This window comes from Gambusia affinis, linkage group LG14 (genome assembly GCF_019740435.1).
Source record: "Gambusia affinis linkage group LG14, SWU_Gaff_1.0, whole genome shotgun sequence".
Classification (NCBI taxonomy): Eukaryota; Metazoa; Chordata; class Actinopteri; order Cyprinodontiformes; family Poeciliidae; genus Gambusia; species Gambusia affinis.
In genome coordinates, this window is record NC_057881.1 from 10,241,636 (window position 1) to 10,262,451 (window position 20,816).

Sequence of the window (20,816 nt, forward strand, 5' to 3'; positions counted from 1 at the left end):
GTAACATTTTATTTGAAGGGACGTACATAAGACTGACATGAGACAAACACGAAGGATTCTTCATGATGTTTATGACTGCTGTCACAAAGTGTCATTCTGGAAATGACTTTTAAACAACTTCTCATTAAAAATGTTTACAGATTTACAGAATGACACTTCATGACAGCAGTCAAACATTCATAAAGACTCCTTCATGTTTATAGCAGTTGTTTTGTCAATCTTATGCACACCCCTCAAATAAAATGTTACCATAACATCTTACAAATTGTGTCCAAAGTGTGGATTGAGGGCCATTTGCAGCTCTTAAAACAATTTTGGGTGGGCCTGAATCAGAAATTCAAGAATAGTATAAATTGTTCATTTTGCTTTGGCAGAAAAAAATGAAAAATATAAGGTAGAACACAAGTTTTTTCTTTTAATTTGATATATTTTATTTTGAACTAAAACGCAGATTTGGACATTCCCATTTCATAAACGCTTCAAAATAAATGAACCAAAAAAGAGACAAAAAAATGTTGAAAAATATGACCAGCCTGAAAAAATTAGGAAAGTGGTTGTTATTTTTTTAATCTGACAAACTTGTTAACTATTTTTAAATCTAGAATAATTTATCAATTCTAGCTAAATTATGTGACTGCTATCACGTTTAGTATCAGGTAAAAATGAAAACACAGAAAGTTTAGACACCCCTGATTTAACACTAAACTGCAGTTTGAACATAAACCACTTTCAAGTACAAACTTTGGAAAAACCAAATTGAAATTTGATTATTTCAAAGTTTTCAAGCCCCTTACAACAGTAACTGGTAACATCTTGGTTTCAACAAAAACCTGCTGGGTTTGTGAGCTTTTCTAGCGATCACAAAAAGAGCCGAGGGGTCGGAAACGTTAAACCAAAGTTGAACTTGGCTGATCTCACCATCTGCATGAGGCTCTTCCCGCCCTGCGAGGTGATGACTCGCAGGTCCGGCTTACGGCTGTTGACCATCTGCGGGCTGGGAGGGGGCGGCGGGGACTTGGCCGGAACTACTTTCCCCAGGCTGTTGCCGTTGGAGACGGTGAGCAGACCTGGGGAGGCCCTGGCGCTGGTGTATCCATTAGCTGCGGGGGAGAAGGAGGTGCGAATGCATGGCGATCAATAGGGAAAGATCAAACAGACAGTAGGGGTACAGACGGCGTTGGAGTTGAGTTTCGTTGTTCAGTATTTGTCTAAAAAACGGTTCGAACCTGAAGATGGACAATACAGAGGGTCGCCAATGTTGTGATTTATTGGACACATTTCACAAATTTAGGATTCTATGGATATGTTTTTAAATAATACAGTTCCTCCTTTTACAAATCAATTACGATCAACTAAATGTTGCTTTTTTGACAAAAAGACAAACCTTTAATATCAAAGTGAAAATTGATTTTTACAAAATGAAAACAGAAATATGAAACATAATAAGTAGGGCTGAAACGATCCCTCGAGCGATTCGAGTACCTCGATTATTAAAGTTCCTCGAGAAAACTTTATCTGCCTCAAAGCTTCGGTAATTTATATTTTATTATTTAGCGCACCGTGTTCCGGCCGGGTCTATTAGTGCTCCCCTAGTTTATGAAAAGCATAATTTCTCTAAAACATCAAACATCTCCTGGAGTTCAATTAGATTCATTATCAAGACATGGAAGAAATATGGCAGCTCTGTAATGCTGAGGCACATCTGGTTTACATTCAAAGTCCACGTGGAGGCGCGTCTAGGGACCGTCTTCACGATTCGAAGCCTTTGACGAGTCCGACAAATAAGCCGGCAACGGAAAACAACGGCTAGAGCTACTTTTGACGCCTCTGATGCTCCCTCAACATGCCTCCACACAGACTTTAACCCGCGGCACGTGTTTGGTGTATAGCGAAATGTCAAGCGTCTGCACATACGTCCACCTTGAAACGTCGAATGCGTTTTTGATGCACGTAACGCGTTTGGTGTGAACGCACCGTTAGTTTGTCTGTTTCCATCAGCAAGAGAAGTTTGGACAACATTTAGTCTCCAGCAAGACAACAAACCGAAGCATGCAGCTGAAGCTACACGGAAATGCTTTGGATGTTCTGGAGTGGCCCAGTCAAAGCCCAGAACTCAACATGAACTGTTCACAAACAATCCCCACCAACCTGATAGCGTTTGAGCAGTTTACAAAGAAGAATGGAGTAAAAGTGTGATACAGCCCTGATTGAGACGCCAGGCTGTTATTGCAACCAAAGCTGCAAAATACTGACTTGAAGGAGGTGAATATTAAAGTAATCACTTAACATATGTTACATATTTTTATTTAATTGTCAATATTTTTTAGAAATCAGTTTTCACTTTGACATTAAAGGCTGTTTTCCTTTTCTTTTCTTTTTTTTGTACAAAAAAGCCACATTTTGTTGATCATGGCTGATTTGTAAATGAAAAAATAAAGAGACTAAACATCCATGAGGGAAATACTATTTATATATTGGTGCATAATTGTGCTTCACTTTTAGAATAAATGTCATAAGTCAAAAGTGAATACTGAACATTCAGAGAATACCACTAATTAGCATCCAATCCCAGACGGAGCAACAGAGGAATAATTACTTAATTAAACCACAAGATAAAGAAAACTGGAAAAAAAAGAATGCTAGAACTTTGGTTTTGTAAAAAATGAACTAAATTACTTACAGACTGGACTTGGACATCCTCCGTTTGAATTATTCAGGTCGCCTCCGAGGAGAGCACCTATTAAATAAAGAAAAAAATACAATGAATTCATGCAATTTTGACTTTTTAGCTGAAACAAACTCTAAATTGAAAGTAAAACTTTAGCAATGTTTTCTTCCCAAGTTTAAACCCTGTGATCAAGTTTCACTTTAAGCTTGAACTTAAAACAACTTGCATCTATTTTCAAAGGGACGACTTAAACTACACACTACAAAATAAACACACAATTCCCTTATACATTTTTAGGCATTATGCATCCCAACTAAAACAAATAAATGACAATTCATCAGTTAGCAAGATGTTGATGTAAAAACCATGGAAAGCATAAAATAATGCAAATCATGTTTACTTTAGTAAAATTCCTCTAATAATAGTAGCCCCCATTTTGAAGAGTTAATTTAATTATCTTATTCCCCAGCACTAAATAAAACATCCACTCTGTGCAGAACACTGGGAAATTAGCAGGCAGATTATTTTCTGTGGAGTTTGCACAAATTTCTGGTCCTCATTTTTTATAGGATAGTGAAGCATATGGTACTGAGGTATTTCAATATGGATTTATCAATAAATATTTAAAAAGAAACTAAATGCAAGGCTTACTTTTAAAATTAGAAAGTTCTACAACACAAAAAGTTTACAAGGACAGAAACAATCAGAACATTAAAAAGGTTTTTAGTGTGTGAAGAACGTTCTCCAACACCAAGGCTGTAGTTTAGAGAAAAACCCAGCTTCATTAAAGGGGTTCAAAATGCCAGGAAGCTTTGATTGAATCAGTAGTAACATGATACAGTTTTATTTTCTCTCTCCTCTGGTGAGTTTCATCACAACACGCCCACACAGAAACAGAGGACGGGATGACGACTGACTGAAAACACAAAACAGATTCAAACACTGAACACAGCTAGGTTAGCTTTTCACTCCAGGACAGAGACCTTTACATTTACTACACATTAAACTGACAAAATGTATGATTTACTGCATGTTAAACTGCTTAAATTTATGATTTGCTACATGTTAAACTACTTAAATTTATGATTTACTGCATGTTAAACTGTTTAAATTTATGATTTACTGCATGTTAAACTGTTTAAATTCACATTTGCTACATGTTAAACTGTTTAAATTCACATTTGCTACATGTTAAACTGTTTAAATTCACATTTGCTACATGTTAAACTGTTTAAATTCACATTTGCTACATTTTAAACTGTTTAAATTCACATTTGCTACATGTTAAACTGTTTAAATTTATGATTTTGAGACTGAAATTTGTTCAAAATTTGCACTTGACCAGATAATTTGGTTCTTATTTCACACATGATGCTGATAAACACACCAATCACATTATTGGGAAAACAAATTATTTTTATGCATTTGGTCTTTCATCCACATAAAACCTGTTTAATATCACTAAAAATGATTACCCTGGTATGATAAAAACAGAAACACCTCAGTAAAAGTAAAAAGCGGCTGCAGATCATTTCCTGCCTCTTCGTCTCGCTGCATGCTCACCTGCACTGGCTGGTCGCTGTGGCAACCCCGGAGACACTGTATTTCTCTGGAGAGCCGGTTGCTGTGGCGACAGGAGGTGGGTATCCGTCAACGATGATGATGTGACATAGGAGGTAGTTACCAGTGCGCTGCCAGGATTACTGAAGTGCAGTGTGCTCTGATTGGACGCCTGGACGGTGACTGGCATGGAGAAGGTCTGAGGCGGAGCCGCCGTCTGCTGCAGGACGACGTTCACACTTAGACAACAACTTACAACAAATTAAATAACAACCATGTGTCACACATAGCTTTAAAGTGTAAGCTATTACTTTATTTATTCATCCACTTTTAGCTGGTATGTCGGGGTTTTCCCTAAAGTATTATAAGCCTGGCGGGGTTGTGGAAATTTTCCTTTAACAAAGAGGGAGGCAAAACTGTTTCAAGAACCAGAGAAAGAATATATTCTTAATTGGTATTTATTTGAAGGCTTTACAGCATTCGAAGTCTCTGCTCACTGAACGCAGTCAGGAGAAAGAGCCTCGAGCAGAAGACAGTTTTATAGGGAGAGGTTCATTCCGATCGCATAGTTTGATAATCTACTTGGTTTCAGAATGGACAGCAGACAGCAAGCACACGTCTCCGTTCACTAGGAGCCATGAGAGATAAAGAAACAATTCAATGACTTAATTGTAATGCTAAGGCCAAAGAAACTGAACTCCTTCAGAAGTCTTTCTCATGAGTTCATGCATCACACAAGAATCATAATACTATGGTTATATATGCATAGATTCAGCTAATAATCAAAGTAACCTGAAAGTTTTCCCACTACACGGGCCACCAGGCTTTACTTGAGCCACCGCCAGGCTAAGCATTGTTTATTTTAGTTTCTTTTTAATTCCTGCTTCTTTTATTTTTTTAAGACTTTATAGTTGGTGTTTAGGTATTAAACAATAACACATAATTATTAAGTGATATTTTCAAATTTCCTGTCAACTTTAAACATTTTTTAACTCCCCTACCACCGAGCTTAGCAGGTTTTCTGTATGTGATCATCAATATATTAATTTTTTTAAATAAAAATGACAGTTTCACTGTTTGATGAGCAAAAAAAATGCTTGCATGATTAATTATTGGTTTACCTAAACATTTAATGCTACAACTTTTGCTAAAATACTACAAGGCTAAAATGATTAATCGGATGAATTATGATTAATCAATTTTTGAAATAATCTGCAACTAATTTAGTAATTGTTAAGAGCATACAAACTCAAAAAAGGCCATTTTCTGAACAATTAAGCCAAAACTGTGTAAAAAATAAGGTAAATTTTGCATTTAAGATAAAATAATTTTATATTCAACCCAGAACAGCTCAAACCTCGTAGTTTTAACTTTGTCCATTTCAAACTCTGTTAAAAAATATGATTTTAAAAAGGATTTTTTTTTTATTTGCATCTTTTAAGGTTTACTAATATTGTCCTAAAAGGACTTAGTAGTTAAATGAAAAATCAGCAGAATGTGTAAATTATTCTATCTGATTAATCATCAGAATAAACAATTACAACAATCGTTAATTGCAGTGCAATCACTGCAGTGCCAATATTGATATCGTCATTTCTGATTTCAATACAAATTTAAAACATAATGTCAAATAAAATTGTGCTAATTGTGCAGAATATGTATCTTTTTTGTGAAGTTTTAGTCTCTTTTTTTTCATCTTTCTTGGAAGCCAGAGATAAACTGTAATCATCTTCTACCAGTCGGTTCACAACATTACCTTATGTGCCAAAAATGTGGTTCAAAAGCCTTTAAAATGAAGAAAAGTCATAAAAGAAAATCTTATTAAAAATAAAAACAAAATATTTATAATTTACTGAATAATAAATGTGAAATGAGATTAAATCAACTAAACGTCTTGTTGAGGTCAGAACATTAAAATAAGTCAACCTACACCAATAATGTTTCATTTATTTCTCCATCACAACAAAAATAAAAAACATTTGGAGATTCTTAAAATAAACTGCAATTCATATTTTTAATTTCTACTTCCACATCCATTTTAATTTTGGGTGCTTATTTATTTTTTTCAAATATCCATTAAATACAATGAAAGAGCATAAAAATCTTACTTGAAAGGGAGAAAACTGAACTTTGAGGTTGCAACAATACAAATAAACAATGGGTTGAAATCTTTGAATTTATAAAGTTAAACTCTCACTTACTGCTTAAAGATCTCTTGAGGGAAGATTTTAAAAATAATGCCGCCTATCTTCCACAAATCAAAAGGAATAATAAGAAGAGTAAAGCTCTTACGCCGTAGCGTTTGAAGAGGACGTCCAGATCCTCCGTGGTTTTACGGAACTTGTCGTCATTCAGAGGACTTTGGTCAATTGAGTCTTCGCCGTCCGGCTCTGGACTGTCGCAGCCGTTGAAACCTTTCTTTCTCAAAGTCTAGAAACCAAATCAGGGAGAGAAACAATATTCAATGAACCAGTGCAGTTTAAGATAAGCTGTAGACTCTATGAGTGCTTAGAAATAAAGTTTAGCAAACATGAATATCCCTAATGAGTTCAAGTTAAGGGCTACATTGTCAATTCTGAAACAGCCTCTGCTGTATATACTTATAAGGCTGCAGCAGGAATTTTATTTTGAAGGGGACAAACTCTAGTAATAGGAAGTAGCATGTTGTGGTCATTAGCAAGCTAAAACCTGCACCTTTGAAACATTGATTCGGTGTGTAATTATTAGACAGCTACAACATCCGCCATGTTTGTTTGGTCTGTTGTTTACGTTTATCTTGTCGATTCTCTCCGATCTGTCATTAGCGTGATGTCAGATGAAATGAGACGCAACAGTTCACACTGATGTCACTTTAAAGACATCAGATACTGGATTACATATTAAAAGTAACCTGGGTCTGATTTAGAAAATAAATAAGATTTGTGTTGTTCAGACTGTCATTAAATAAAAAATATCTAATTTTGATCACAAGTGGGCAAAACAAGTTGATTTTTGCCACGTTTACCTGCAGCGTAAATATTGAAAGGTAATAAACAAAATAAGCTCCTCATTTCTGACATAACTGCATGTCGTATTTTAAATCACTAGCCAATAGGTGTATTTAGCTTTAATAAAGGCCCATAGGTCACATATTCACATACAAAAGAATTATATTTGATTCAACATCATCAGTTTGGTAGGAAAATCATGATATATGGGTTTATTTTGAGGTCTGACCTGCCCTTTCTAACTGTAACCTACTATGATTATTTCTCTTTATGTACTTTAGAAAAGACAAGAAAACAAAAAATGTTGTGTAGGTTGTTTGAATCCAACAAGAAATGAAGGAATGAATATACTATCCCACTTATGAGTCAAAGAAAATGTCACAAATTTATATCTGAATTTTATGGACCTAAATAAATCGACTGATGGACCTAGAACTAGATTTTATTTCTAGATTTTTATTTTTAATTGAACATAAACTACTTTACAGCAGGATCGTGATCTATCCACGTCAAAACCATTTGGCTTTGTGACAGAAAGCCCCTCAGGAAGCGGCGGACATGATGAATTTACCTCAATGATGTCTGCGTTGGTCCGGCTCTCGTGCGGCTCGTTGTACTCCGTGTATTTGAGCAGAACCTTGTCCATGTCGGTGCTGGCGTACTGGAACAGCTTGTTGGCGTGGTTGAAGATAATCAGGGCGATCTCACAGTCACACAACACACTCAGCTCATAGGCCTTCTTCATCAAGCCGAACTTTCGCTTCGTGAATGTGACCTGAGAGAGAACGGCGCAAAAGATTTAAATGAAAGAAACGACTCTTGGAGGAGCAATTTTCAGATTTTACATCATTTTTTAAAATTGCTTTAATTGTATGCCGTTACTAGTGTAACAAAGCTCACTTTTTGGCTTTCCTTTTCCAGTTTATAATTCTCTTGGTGGTCAAGTATTTTTTGAAGAATAGTGGGGTATTTTATACCCGAGTTAGACCAGTCAGCTTTAACAAAACATAACAAATTAAATAAAAGAGCTAAAAGGGATTTCTGCTGGTCGACTTTGTTCAATTGAGGCGTATAACCACTTTTTCTTACTGTAGACTAAGACTGGATTATAGAAACTACTTTAAATCCTTTGGCTCCCGAAGCAGAAACAAAATGTTCCCCATGTGGGTAGAAACTGCCTGTAGCAAAATACCAGTTTCCATTTTTGGTTGTTTTTTGATAAAAGTAATGATTTGGAAAAGGACAAAATGACTAGAAATTTCTATTTAAGACAGACATAAAAAAAAAAAAAAAATCAGAAGACAAAAACTGGTTTTGAGTTTTTTCTTACTTCAAAAGTATAAAAATAAAAAAGCGATCATTTCAATGATTAAAAAGATGTTTCCTTTTTATCAATCATTGAAAGTCATAATTGTTATAAATGATTTTTTTATTTATTAAAACCCTTCAAACATATTTATTCTTTAATTATTCATAAAAATTTACAAACACAGTATTTGAAAAATTATATTTTATAATTTGTGCTTTCTTTTAGTAGTGAAAGACTAGAGCAGAAAATGTATTTTATGTAACTCTGTGTCCATATTTATGTAATTCAATGTATTTTTTCTAATGGTCTTGTGGCTGAATGATTTTTTTACTGATCAATAATTCAGAGTTTCAGTGTTCCAAGCATGGAGGGGTTGAATCCCAAGAGAATCAAAGTTTGTTTTTGTTCACAAACAAAAAGTCTATCAAGAAAGACAGAATGTGAATTTACAAACAATTAGATAAGAAAATTAATAAATGTTCATTGGGAAAATAAACTAAATTATCACAAATTACCTCTCCCAAAACAATTGAGTGGAGAGTAATCAAAATCTGATTTTAACTGTTCTGTATAAATTATTTTTATAATTTTGAAGAAAAGTTTAATTGAATTCCCTCTTAAACTATGTTGAAAGCTTCTGGCTGCAGTCCAGCAAAAGAGCAACAATCGAGTACAATGTTTAACAAAATTAGCCTGAATTTCTGTCAAGAACAGAAGGTCTGTGTTTTAAAAATTGCAAAAGAAAGAAAAAAAATACAAGCTGGAATTGAGGGCATGTGATACAAATATCTGGTGGTTTGATGAAAATATAAATCAACTTTTTATCTTTACTAGAAGAAAAAAAATTTTTTAAAAAAGGAAAAGGAACGCAGAAAAGTGAGAGTTTAATCCAAACTGAAAGCCAATCAGAGATGCTCACATACCAAAATCCCTGCTCTGCACAAACCAAGACTCCACAAGGCATCTATTATTAAACAACTCAGCAAACTGTTTGCTTTTACACACAAAGCCCAATATTTGTGCATAGCATTCACACAAATACTGGCGAGAACTCTTTAAACGACTCCAGACTCAAATCTATTCTCAGCAGCTGGCATCTGCTGAAGATAAACATGTGATATCCCAGAATGTCTGAGGTTAACAGGATATTTGTTGTTTTTATTTTTGGGTGGGAGGGGATGTTGTGGATTAACTGGAACTGGTTTCTTTATTGCCTGCAGTTCTGTAACGGGAGCAAAAATACTCAATGGGCCGCACAAGAGTTCAATTCACTATCCAAAAAGAGAAATGCAAAGAACTGAAAATGTTCAATGCACTAATAAATTCTGTTGCTGGTGAGTTTATTGTAACTGATGCAGATATTTTCTGGCCTTGTCACAAAAAAACTACAAGTCAAGACTGATAAGGGGCATTAAGAGCATTCTTACTTGGACTCCAAATAAGAATGCAAAAATGTCAAAAAAAATAAACTCCTCTATCACTCAAAACTGCTAGAAAGGTTTTAATTTTCAGTAGTTTCAGATGAAGTCAGATGAAGAAGCCTGTGGAGAATAATTAATTTGTTTAGTTATGTTCTTTTTACTTGCATTAATAATCCATTATTAGTTCAATACTAATTAAAAATGGTTCATCGCAATAATTTCAGCAAAACTGTTATTGTGACAGGCCTAGCTACAATAAAGCTTGACAACTTTAACTTGCATTGAGATTATTGTTTAATTATACTGTATAATGAACATGACAAATGTATTTTGCGTTACAATTCCAGTCTGAGAAACTCAGAACTTTAAATCGGTCTGCCAGCAACCAGCCTGTGTGCACTTTGGAGGTGTGGACGCATCACTGAAGCAAAAAAAACTTCAAAACCCAACAAATACTGACGACTATGTGCATGACATGATGTGTATTAAATTTAGTATTTTTAGCTGCTTATGGAAAATGGCTTTGTGATCCACATGGCCAAGAACCAAACAGCGTTGCATAAAATTGCTTGATTCAAGGGATTTGAATTAATTTATCCAAGATAAATTCAAGTATCCCAATAATTGTTGCAAATTTTCTAGAATAAATATGCTTTTACAAACACACAGCCATCACTACTAATTAAATTCAAACACTTTTGATGAATCATAAAATGACTCAAAACGTGTGATTTTTCATTTCTGGAGCAGATTAGTAAAACAAACAGAACGCAAAATAACATAAAACCCTTTGTTTCACAGCAGTGACTCACCTGCTTGTTCCTTTCGTCGGTGATCCTTTGGATCTGAATCTTTTTCCTCCCCATTATGCTTTGTAGTCGTGAACACTAACGCTGAAGTCAGTCAAGTGGAAAAGTGCCTCTCTGAAGATGAGAACGTAAGCGAAGCAGAAACACGCTCAAACACAGTCATGCATTTTGAGGACATGCACGTACGCGCATCTCTGTGTCCAGGTGTGGTGAGGCAACACGGTTAGCTCTTGCTCTGAAAGGGCAGCGGGAAAGAAGCAGCGATTTGGGACGTGGAAATGTGGAAGAGGTCCTCAGTTCATCTTTTATTCAGCGGGGACTGATGTGTGCAGCTGCTGCGGCATGGAGGACGTCACTCCGTTCCTGCGTAAACAAAAGAAACAAAACATTCACCAAATATCCCTTAAAATGTAAATCATGAATTTTAAAGCTACATAACATTTTTTTTATGTGGTTGTTATAGAGATGTGCAATATATTGGCATCTCTATTTTTCTTTCCATTTTGTTGCCGTCTGTTTCTGGTAGTTTCATTTTCAAAAGGTGTCGAGGTAGTAGAGAAATATATACAATATAGGTAAATATCGGTTATCGGACAAAGCAACAGTATTAATATTGGATATCAATATCAGCCCAAATGTTCATATCGGTGCATCTATAGCCCTCGAGTTTATCATATGTGCCTTACTGTTCACAACAGAGACAGCTTCAACAAATATGTGAAAAATATTTTCATAAAAGTTACATACTGCAGCTTTAGAGTAGTTTATTTATTTATTAAACAGTAATTTATCACATTAGGGTGTGATAATGTACAAAAAAATAACAGAGAACTAAAGTTCGGTTGAAATAGGATGTTAAAAAACAAGTGTAATGCACAGATCATGAGGTCAAGGTGCAACGTGAGCAATGCGAGGACCCACCCACTCAGCTTATGTCCTCTCTTTAAAGAAACCCTGATTTTTAATTTATTTATTAGTTTTATCAGCTAACAAAAGAACAGAGCCTCCAATAATTTTTAATTTGCTCACTTTGCACTGAGTTAGCGCAACAGCTGTGAGCACAAAGCCAGAGCTTTAGGTTCTCAAAAGCAATTTTCTAATGTAACACAGCAGAACTAAACATGGTCCATAAACGAAAAGAAAATCTGATACACATTGTGCAAATCTCCTATGGACGTATTCCAGACGTTACGGCAACCCAAGCTGTTTCCACTGCTTAAGGTTGTACATTTCTGCATAAAGATTAATGTACTGCGCTTCATTATTGTTTAAATCTATTGCTTAGTTCAATGAAGCTACAGTAAAGATGTTCTCCACTTGACTAAACAAACAGGATATGGAAAATGTAGGAAGACATTTGCATGTACAGCAGGAAAATGAAAATAGATCCAAATGATATGCATATTAATGTTATCTGCAAACAGTGTGTAAATATTACCGAAGGGCCAGTGAGCACATTCACACTTGAATTATGAAGAGCTTTAAGTAATCTGAACACAATTGAAACCAATTACTTACGGGAGCTCACTATATGCAGATAAAACACACAGCTGAGAAAACACACATTTAGTTTTGCAAGGAGAGAAAATCTTTACCTGGAAAATCCTGAATTACATTTAGATAAATATAGGTTCTAAGGTGCATTTTGCACATTTAAATAGATTTTTACTAATATGACTTTCTTTAACCTGTTAGCATTTTATATACTTCAGGCTCAAACTACAGAAATTTTAATTAATTACATTTATTTAATTAAATTGTGATGATGTAATGTCATCACAGTTCACAAAAAATTTAATCTTTTAATAATTAAATTATTTCTTTTTAAAAACTAGAGATTCTGTTTTTAAACAGATTGTGTTTCCTTTTGCTAATTTAAACTTCAGCAGGTGAAGCAGGAGAAGCAGAGCATAAACTATGGCGTCCCATTCCTGCCAAAAACTTTGAGGTATTTCTATTTATTCAAAGGTCAATAACGCAGTAACATCTCCACCTATCGGTACGCTCTCCGTTCAGCGGCTATATTTGTTAGTTGGGTGCAAAAACTCTTCCGATGTGATTGAACGTATTTTCAGTTAAACTCTCAGGGAGGTTTCGGTTTAATACAAGAAGATTTTAGGCATATAAACACTGTGATATATGACTAAAAATTGCATTACCATAAAAAATACAAATGCACTCAAAACAATCTTTTGATATATGAATATTGTACAGACTCATTGTAATGACAATATATTTGTGATATATTGTGCATCCCTAGTTTATTCTACATCTACATAATAAATATTGATCAAAGTGAAAGCAGTTATTCAAACCAAACAGGCACATTCTTATATTATATTATATTATATTAGTATTTAGTATATGCTTTAACAAAAAGTTTTTCCTTTTTAAGTAATTTCAATTGAAGAGTTAGTCTGTATTCAGCTGCACTTTTCCTACCTGCAGTGATATTTCAGTTCCCCTGTGACAGTAATTTAGCTTCACAGTTGGGTTGCAAAATTAGGCATATATTAATCCCCATTTCAGCATAAACATTTCATTAAACTCAGTCAGGTGCATGGTGGATGTGCTGCATATAGGCTGGCTGGTGTGCTTGATTAAATCCAGCTGAGAGGAGCAGAACCTCTGCTCTTAAATAATGAAGCGATGAAACATCCTCAGACGCCAGAACCCAGGTAACTCAGATAATTGCATCTTAGTACTAAACAATATAGGATTGTTATATTATCCACAAGCAATACCTTTTTTTTTTTCTTTTTTACATATTTCTGCTAAATTAACAGGTTGGTTGCAGCCTCTAATCAAAGAAAAAACAATCCTGAAGGTTAATTACCCTAAATGGATGCCTCAAAATGGGAATGACTGCAAAAGGATATTCAAGTAAATTATCCAAACCCCATTAGTTAATATAAAATTATGCCCTTAATTCATTTATGGATTTATTTCATAATTAATGGATTAATTTGCAGGAACAAATAAATGGATTAGAGAGCAAATAAATAAACACCACCTCTATTTCAATCAGACCATCAACGTTGGTCACCAGACCAACCAAAATGTTAAATTAAAGCAGCAACTGCAACCAAACACTCCGACTACATACAATGACACGAAAATACGGCAACTACAAAAACTAAGTGATGAGCGTGACATTTGACCTTTTGGGCAGCATCGTCCCGCAATTTTATAGTTTAATTTATTAAATTGAAAGTATAACACTGTGAATGTGCATCCACAGTCCATTTGTAATCGGTTTCTCTTCCGGTTTTAACCCTACATGTTTCTGCTTTCCTCTGGGATTCTTGTCAAGCCAGATGGAAAATATTAAAAGCTGAACTGCGGCGCTCATGTGGCATCAAACGTCCCACATTTTACCACAAATCCAGCTTGAATTTTAATAAGAAATTTACATTTGAACCCAAATTACTTTGCTTCCCACTTATAATAAAGACCCTACTGTATTCAATTGCCATTAATAATAATATCAGATGATATTAGAGCAACACATTTGGACAATTTCAAGCATTTACAGTGTTGGATTCTCAGTGGCCCAGTTTTGAGCTTGACTCACTGTGAGTCAGAAACAATCGCTCACCGCCTGAGGATCAAACATCTCAACTTTTTCTCCCAGTAACAACCTCGCACATTATCAGCACCGCAAGAGATTGGATGAGACCAACCTGAAATCCCTGGTCGACCCCCATTTCTGATAAACATGACTTATTAAGAAACCAGTTGTTATTTTTGGCCCCACTGGACTGGGTTACCAGACTGGTAACTCCGATCTGTCCCACCTGTTTTCATCATCCGCTCCGTGTTCCTGTCAGCCTGCCAGTCTTTGTGCAACATGTTTCAGAAGGTTAAGTTGTTTTAAATGTTTGTCTCGGAGCTGGGCTCGCTCTTCTAGCCCTGCACTATATTTAGAGACATGATGTGGCAACTGGATCAAGTTGCTAAGCAAGTGATAGGGCACCTGTTGTTAACATTATGACATTTAAAGCTTCATCAGAAATCTAAGAAATTGTTGCTTCTCTTTGTCAGACTTACTGGACTGGATTTTTTAATTGCATTTCTGTATTTTCTTTGTTTTGATGTCGAGTTTTCTACATAAATTCCACACATAAACAATATTAAGAACTCTGGATTTGGCAATACAAAATTAGAAACATTACCTTCCAAAAACATTGATATAAAAGTGTACAATTGACACTGCACAGTTTTTGTAAAGGTGCAAAAATAAGGACAGCGTTCTTTCTGGTCAGAACTTTTCAAACTTTACAAAAACTTGCGTGCGAACTCATAATAAGACTTTGTAAGCTTCTCCCACCACACTACACATTTTCCGGAAACAAACCACAATATGCATGTGAACTCGAGCTGTTGTAAACAAATATTTTAGTAACTGAGTAATCTATCGATTATTCTTACGATTAATCAAGTAATCGGATAAAAAAAATATAAAAATATTGGTAAATCTGGCACAACACCGGTGTTACTATTGAATATTAATATCAGTCCAATTTTTCATATTTGAGCTTCCTTAACAGTTACTTTTTGTAGTTTAGAAAATTAACTTGTAGCTCACTACAGCTCACTTTCTAAGTTAACCTGAAGAAAAGATATACAAAGATCTGAAATCATATTAGATTTAATAATAAAGAGGCAAGCTCACAAATATGCTGATAAAAAATTTCTATGCTCCAGCTTTTAGTTTATGTATTTGTCTTCAGTCAGTTCAATAGATGAACTCTCACCTTGCCCCATACCTGTCAAGCTTTGGGTTTGAGAATACGGGAAATGTCGCCTGGAGTTGGGGGTTTGAGATGGTGGGGGGCAGGAGAACAAACGAACGTAAGCTGGGGGTGGGGAGGAGGAAATAGACCAGGGAGCAGACGAACGTAAGAACAGGGGGAGCAATACGGGATATTTACGTCACCTTCGTTCATCACACTCAGAAACTCATCTACCAGCCATGTGCCGCCACAATGCGCTCCGCCACCCGTTTGTTGAGTCCGGGATGATATGAAATTTATTGTGCCGTTCATCCGTAAAGCTACACTAACACTGTAACCATCAACTACTCAGCTCCCCACCGTGTTCAGTCTATCTGCTGAACCAGCAGCTTCCGTCATTTTAAGGATGCGAAAATCCGGGCATTATCATCAATCAATAAAATCCAACAACTCAGAGGATGTCAGAGCTAACATAAATTAACGAAGCATCGAGGCAGGTAAATTTTCCTTGAGGAATTTTAATAATCGAGGTACTTGAATCATTCAAGGAATCGTTTCTGCCCTACAGTGATGATGAAGGACCAGAATGATGTAATCTTGTTCCTGAAGCTCAAATTTCCAACTTCTTCTGAATTACAAGTAAACGTTTGGGCTACATTTCCAGTAAGAGAAAAGGAATGAAGACAAGCATGATGCAGCCATCACCGTACTTCACTCTTGAAGTTCAACCTTAGTTTCAGATGCGTTTCCACAAATCTTTTCTAAGTCTGGATGTTTTTCTTTGCAAAAACAGACTTTCTGTCCAGCCTGACAGATGAAGTAAAAAATGAACCAAACATAGAAAAGCAACTTTCAGCTTCAATGCACCACAAATCTGGAACAAACTTCCAGAAAACTGCAAAACAGCTGAAACATTGAGTTCCTTTAAGTCTAGACTAAAAACCCACCTGTTTAGACTTTTAAATTATAATAAATTAAATTCTGACCAACATCTTAATGTGTAATGATGGCAAAATGTAATGTTTGTGGTGTTGTTTATGACTCTGTATTTTTATTATGTAAAGGATTTCGAACTGCCTTGTTGCTGAAATGTGCGATACAAATATATTTGATTAATTGACTGAATATAGTAGGTACTTTAGATATGTAGTACAAGCCCAGTACTAGCCAAACAAAACCCCTGCATCTCCTTTTCTGTTTCTGTGCGTCTCTAGGCAGATTTTTGGGTTAACAAATTAGTATTGGATTGCAACATGTACATCTTCTACTGGCTGTGACAAAACTAAGCAGCTCCCATAACCCGACATGCAGAAAAATCTCTTTTCTGGAGGGAAAAATGATTATTTAAAAGTTTCAGGCATCACTAACATCTTTGATTAGAGACTAAAATGGGGGCTGAACTACAAGTCCTCTGCCTTGTCTGCCTTGCCCTGCCTGCTCTCCGCATGCCTGCCCTCTCATTACTGTAATTGACAAGTTCATCCCTTCTCTTCCTCCCCGAAGGCACCGATGGCTCAATTAAGACCTGGCCGAAGGACTGATTGGACACAAACATAATGAGGTCGCCGCTTGGCTAGCATGAAGCCCCACGTGCAGCCAGACTAAAACTGCACAGCTGCATTCACCGCATCCACAGAGCAGAAACTAAAAATATTCTGCATCAAGTAATCCATAGGCCTGACACAATAAATTGTTAACACAATTTTTTTTTAGATAGTTTTCAAGTAATGTAATGATAATAATGGCATAATAATACAAGATCACATTCTCAAAGATTAATAAATTTTAAATTCTAATGAACATTTAACACCAGACCTGGAAGACATTTTAAATAGACGAAGATAAATAAACAAAACAACAGAAACAACAAATAAAATGAATTATGAAGTCTGTAAACTAAAAAGCTTTAGTTGAGACCAGAGTGAAGATTTTTATCATCCAGTTTTTGGTAGAAAAAGAAAATGATAGATCATCCAAATGAAAATTATTGTGCTCATTTTGATTTATCATGTGATTAATTCATTTATTGCTTATTGTGACAGTAATTTGTTGGTGAGGTCAACTTTGCTTCAATCTCTGAAGAATGGGAACTAAAAATGATTCACTAAAATGGTTTTCTGATAAGAAATGAAACAGTGAGGCTTAGAGCAAGTATTTGTCATTTTGGAAAAACATAATCAGTGCCAGTGACCTTTAATAGAGTAGCCTATGGAAAGTACAACGGGTCGGACATAAACGTTTGGTGCCGGACAAGCAGAGGTCAGGAATTTTAGACAAACATCACGGATAAATATCCACAAGACGGACCAGGAAAACATAAATTTACATCAAGACATCTGAACTTCACATCAACCTGAAGATGTTATTGAACTTTTATTTAACCAGGTGAGACGACGCAAAACTTGTTCTCATTTACAACACCAAACTAAAGTTGATATAAAGACACTAGCTATATTTATTTTGACTTATTTTCAGTCCATTTCAGGTTATCTCAAACAAATTAATAATTGAAAAACAGAAGACGCACTGATCAGGTTCCTCTTATCAAGATCTGTGGTTTTTTTGTTTTGTTTTTTTCTTGAAAGAACTATAAAATGAAGGATAGAAAAGAGGAAAAGTTATTTGAGTTTTAAATTCCACTGCAAACTAAACTTAACCTTTTATATTTAAGTCATATATTTCTTTACATGCAGACAATATCAAGATATTTTGTGCTACTAAGAATAAAAGTGGCAATAAGAAATGTCTATTACTCTTTTTTTTTAGATCATTTCACAGCTGTAACTCCATAGCAGATTAGTACCAAAAACAAAAACACAGTTCTTGAAAATCAATAAAATAAAATGTTATTTGCACACAGTAATTGCAATTAAGAATATTTTTTACATTTATTGATACTATTGTTGAACAAACATTGTAGAAAATTGTAAAAACAATATAGACAGTTTTGGGGGATATTAAACATTGTCACATTATTGTGACAAAAATAAATCTAAATTTTTACAGATTATCATGATAAATGCCAAAATACCAAAGATGTGTGTTCTCAGACTTCAAATAATGTAAAGAAAACTACTTAGTATTAATGTCTTAATAAAATACTACAATTTTAACGTAGAGTTCAGAGGGACATCACAATTCATAATATTTGCTTCACACATCAATAACCTGATCGCTGAGGGTTTTCATAACTGCAGACTGTAATGTGAATCCATCTGCAGGGACGCCTCATAGCAGCAGATCACCTTGTTAAAGTGGCCTACTTCAAGCCCAGCAGCTTTGGTATCTGCCCAGCTAAGGCAGTGAAAACCCAGCCTCTGAATTCATCAAAACCAAGCCGCTGTTCCAGCTGGCACCTGTTTTCTGCTGCAGGTACAGCTGGCTTGCCGTAAATAAGATCATGCAAATATCAGTGGCATGGCTAGACCCTTGCTTGTCAAATGTCTTTCTATAAAATCAAATTTACTTTTGCATCAATTCAAATTGTGCAGAAGCAGAGCTAAGCAGGAAAATATTTCAGCCTCTTTCTAACAATGAGCCTTCATTAGAGAAATGGAAATAAAACCCAGCTTTGAATAGATATCTGCCTGTCTTTGCTATTCTTTTGATTCAAAGAGAGGAACTGAATTGACCCACATAAGGTCCAGAGTCCAGCAATATCTAGAAATAATTTAATGCTTATTTTCAGGATTTTACCACAATGTTACATTTGAAGAAGAACAATAGCTAATTTCTTTTTGCTTTAGGGCAAAATATTCTCCGTCACTGATTTTAAATGGAGAAAATATTATACTTTACATTTACAAACATAACTTTATTTAATATAATATGTCATGGAGAGCAGAACATGTGATTAACAATTAAATCTTTTTAATAAGAAATCATCTTTTATTGCTTTTTGCAGGTTATTAAAACTCTTTTATATGAAATTGATTTTTTTCAACACTCTTAAGATTGCAATTCACATTGTAATTCAGCAGCTTGAAGATGAAACTATCATTGTTGTTTTTGTTTTACTGACCAAATGCAACATATCAGACATTCAATAAGTTTAATTCAACTCCCAAAGAGGATCAAGTGTTAAAACCCTGGATTCGCCCATGGTTTGTATAAGCCTGGCGGGCCACCAGGCTTTACTTGCACTCCCACCAGGTTAAGAATTATTTAATTCGGAAGAAACAACTTAAACAACTTTTTTAAGACTTCATAGTTTCTGTTTAGGTATTGCAAATAATGTCTTCTAATAACACATAATTACCTCGTCATATTTTCACATTTCCTGTAAAGTTTAAACATTTCTAACTCAAAAACATGATGAGCCTATGAATGCTAGCGCTCCTACTTGCTCCTTAGCAAGTTTTCTGCAGGAAACCCTATAAGTGTTGACCTGGCCTGCATCCTGAGTGACCCGAATGGGTCCAGATCGTGCAAAAAATGTGTGGATTTACAAAAAATAAACAATGAGGTGATTGTATCTGCATTAGACTGGTAGTCCTAGGATCCCTCGAGTGATTCAAGAACCTCGATTATAAAAATTCCTCAAGAAAAATTTACCTGCCTCGAAGCTTCGTTAAGTTATGTTTTATTATTTACCGCACCGTGTTCCGGCCGGGTCGTTACTTGGCGTTACGCAGTGCTCTCACTTCCGCCTGAGTTGTTGACAAAAGCTAAGTGTTAGCAGCATAAGGTCCGATTTTCAAGTTCGGCCCCTGGGGATTTTATTGATTCATGATAATGTCCGGGTTTTCTTAAAATGACTGGCGCGATGCCTGAAGTATGGCAGCTTTTCTCCTCCTGTGCGCTTGTTCACTTGAGCGGTGGGAAGCGAAAGCGAGATTACTAATACAGGTGGCGGATAGACTGAACACTGCTGGTGGCTGTGCTTTACATCCGTAACTACGCTTCGCACGGAAAATAAATTTTAGATCATTCAGTCTACACTAATGGGTGGCGTTACATACCTGGTAGATGTTTCTGTGTGACAAGCAGAAGGTGCCAAATCCGTGGCTATTATTGCTGAACACAAAACTATAAATGTCTGGGCAAGGTGAGAGCTAGACTATTAAACTGACTGAAGATGAATGCATAAACCAAAAGCTGGAGTATAGACTTTTTTTATAAGCATATTTGTAAGCCTGCCTCTTTATTATTAAATTGAATATAATTTTTTTATTTTTGTATAACTTTTCTTCAGGTCAACTTGGAAAGTGAGCTATTATTGTTACAGGTTAATTTTCTAAACTACAGAAAAGTTATTGTTAGGGAAGCTCAAATGTGAAAAATTGAATTGATGTTGATATGCAATAGTAACACTGCTGTTCTGTTA

General features: G+C 35.3%; 1 protein-coding gene across 9 annotated transcripts in view; it reads right to left on the reverse strand.

The window, feature by feature from the left end:
* The window catches only part of LOC122843081 (myocyte-specific enhancer factor 2D homolog), a 38,479-nt gene that overhangs the window by 15,225 nt on the left and 2,438 nt on the right, over positions 1 to 20,816 (reverse strand). For 5 of the 9 annotated variants that reach the window (XM_044137575.1, XM_044137569.1, XM_044137573.1 and 2 more), the window contains exons 2-7: positions 10,758 to 11,117; positions 7,787 to 7,990; positions 6,521 to 6,658; positions 4,232 to 4,448; positions 2,681 to 2,737; positions 919 to 1,100 (exon numbers count right to left, since the gene is read on the reverse strand). In XM_044137575.1, coding sequence (XP_043993510.1) covers positions 919 to 1,100; positions 2,681 to 2,737; positions 4,232 to 4,448; positions 6,521 to 6,658; positions 7,787 to 7,990; positions 10,758 to 10,811 — 852 coding nt within the window. In that variant the 5' untranslated portion in view covers positions 10,812 to 11,117. The remainder of the gene's footprint in view (positions 1 to 918; positions 1,101 to 2,680; positions 2,738 to 4,231; positions 4,449 to 6,520; positions 6,659 to 7,786; positions 7,991 to 10,757; positions 11,118 to 20,816) is intronic. The other 4 variants (XM_044137570.1, XM_044137576.1, XM_044137574.1 and 1 more) reach the window with 1 other exon arrangement.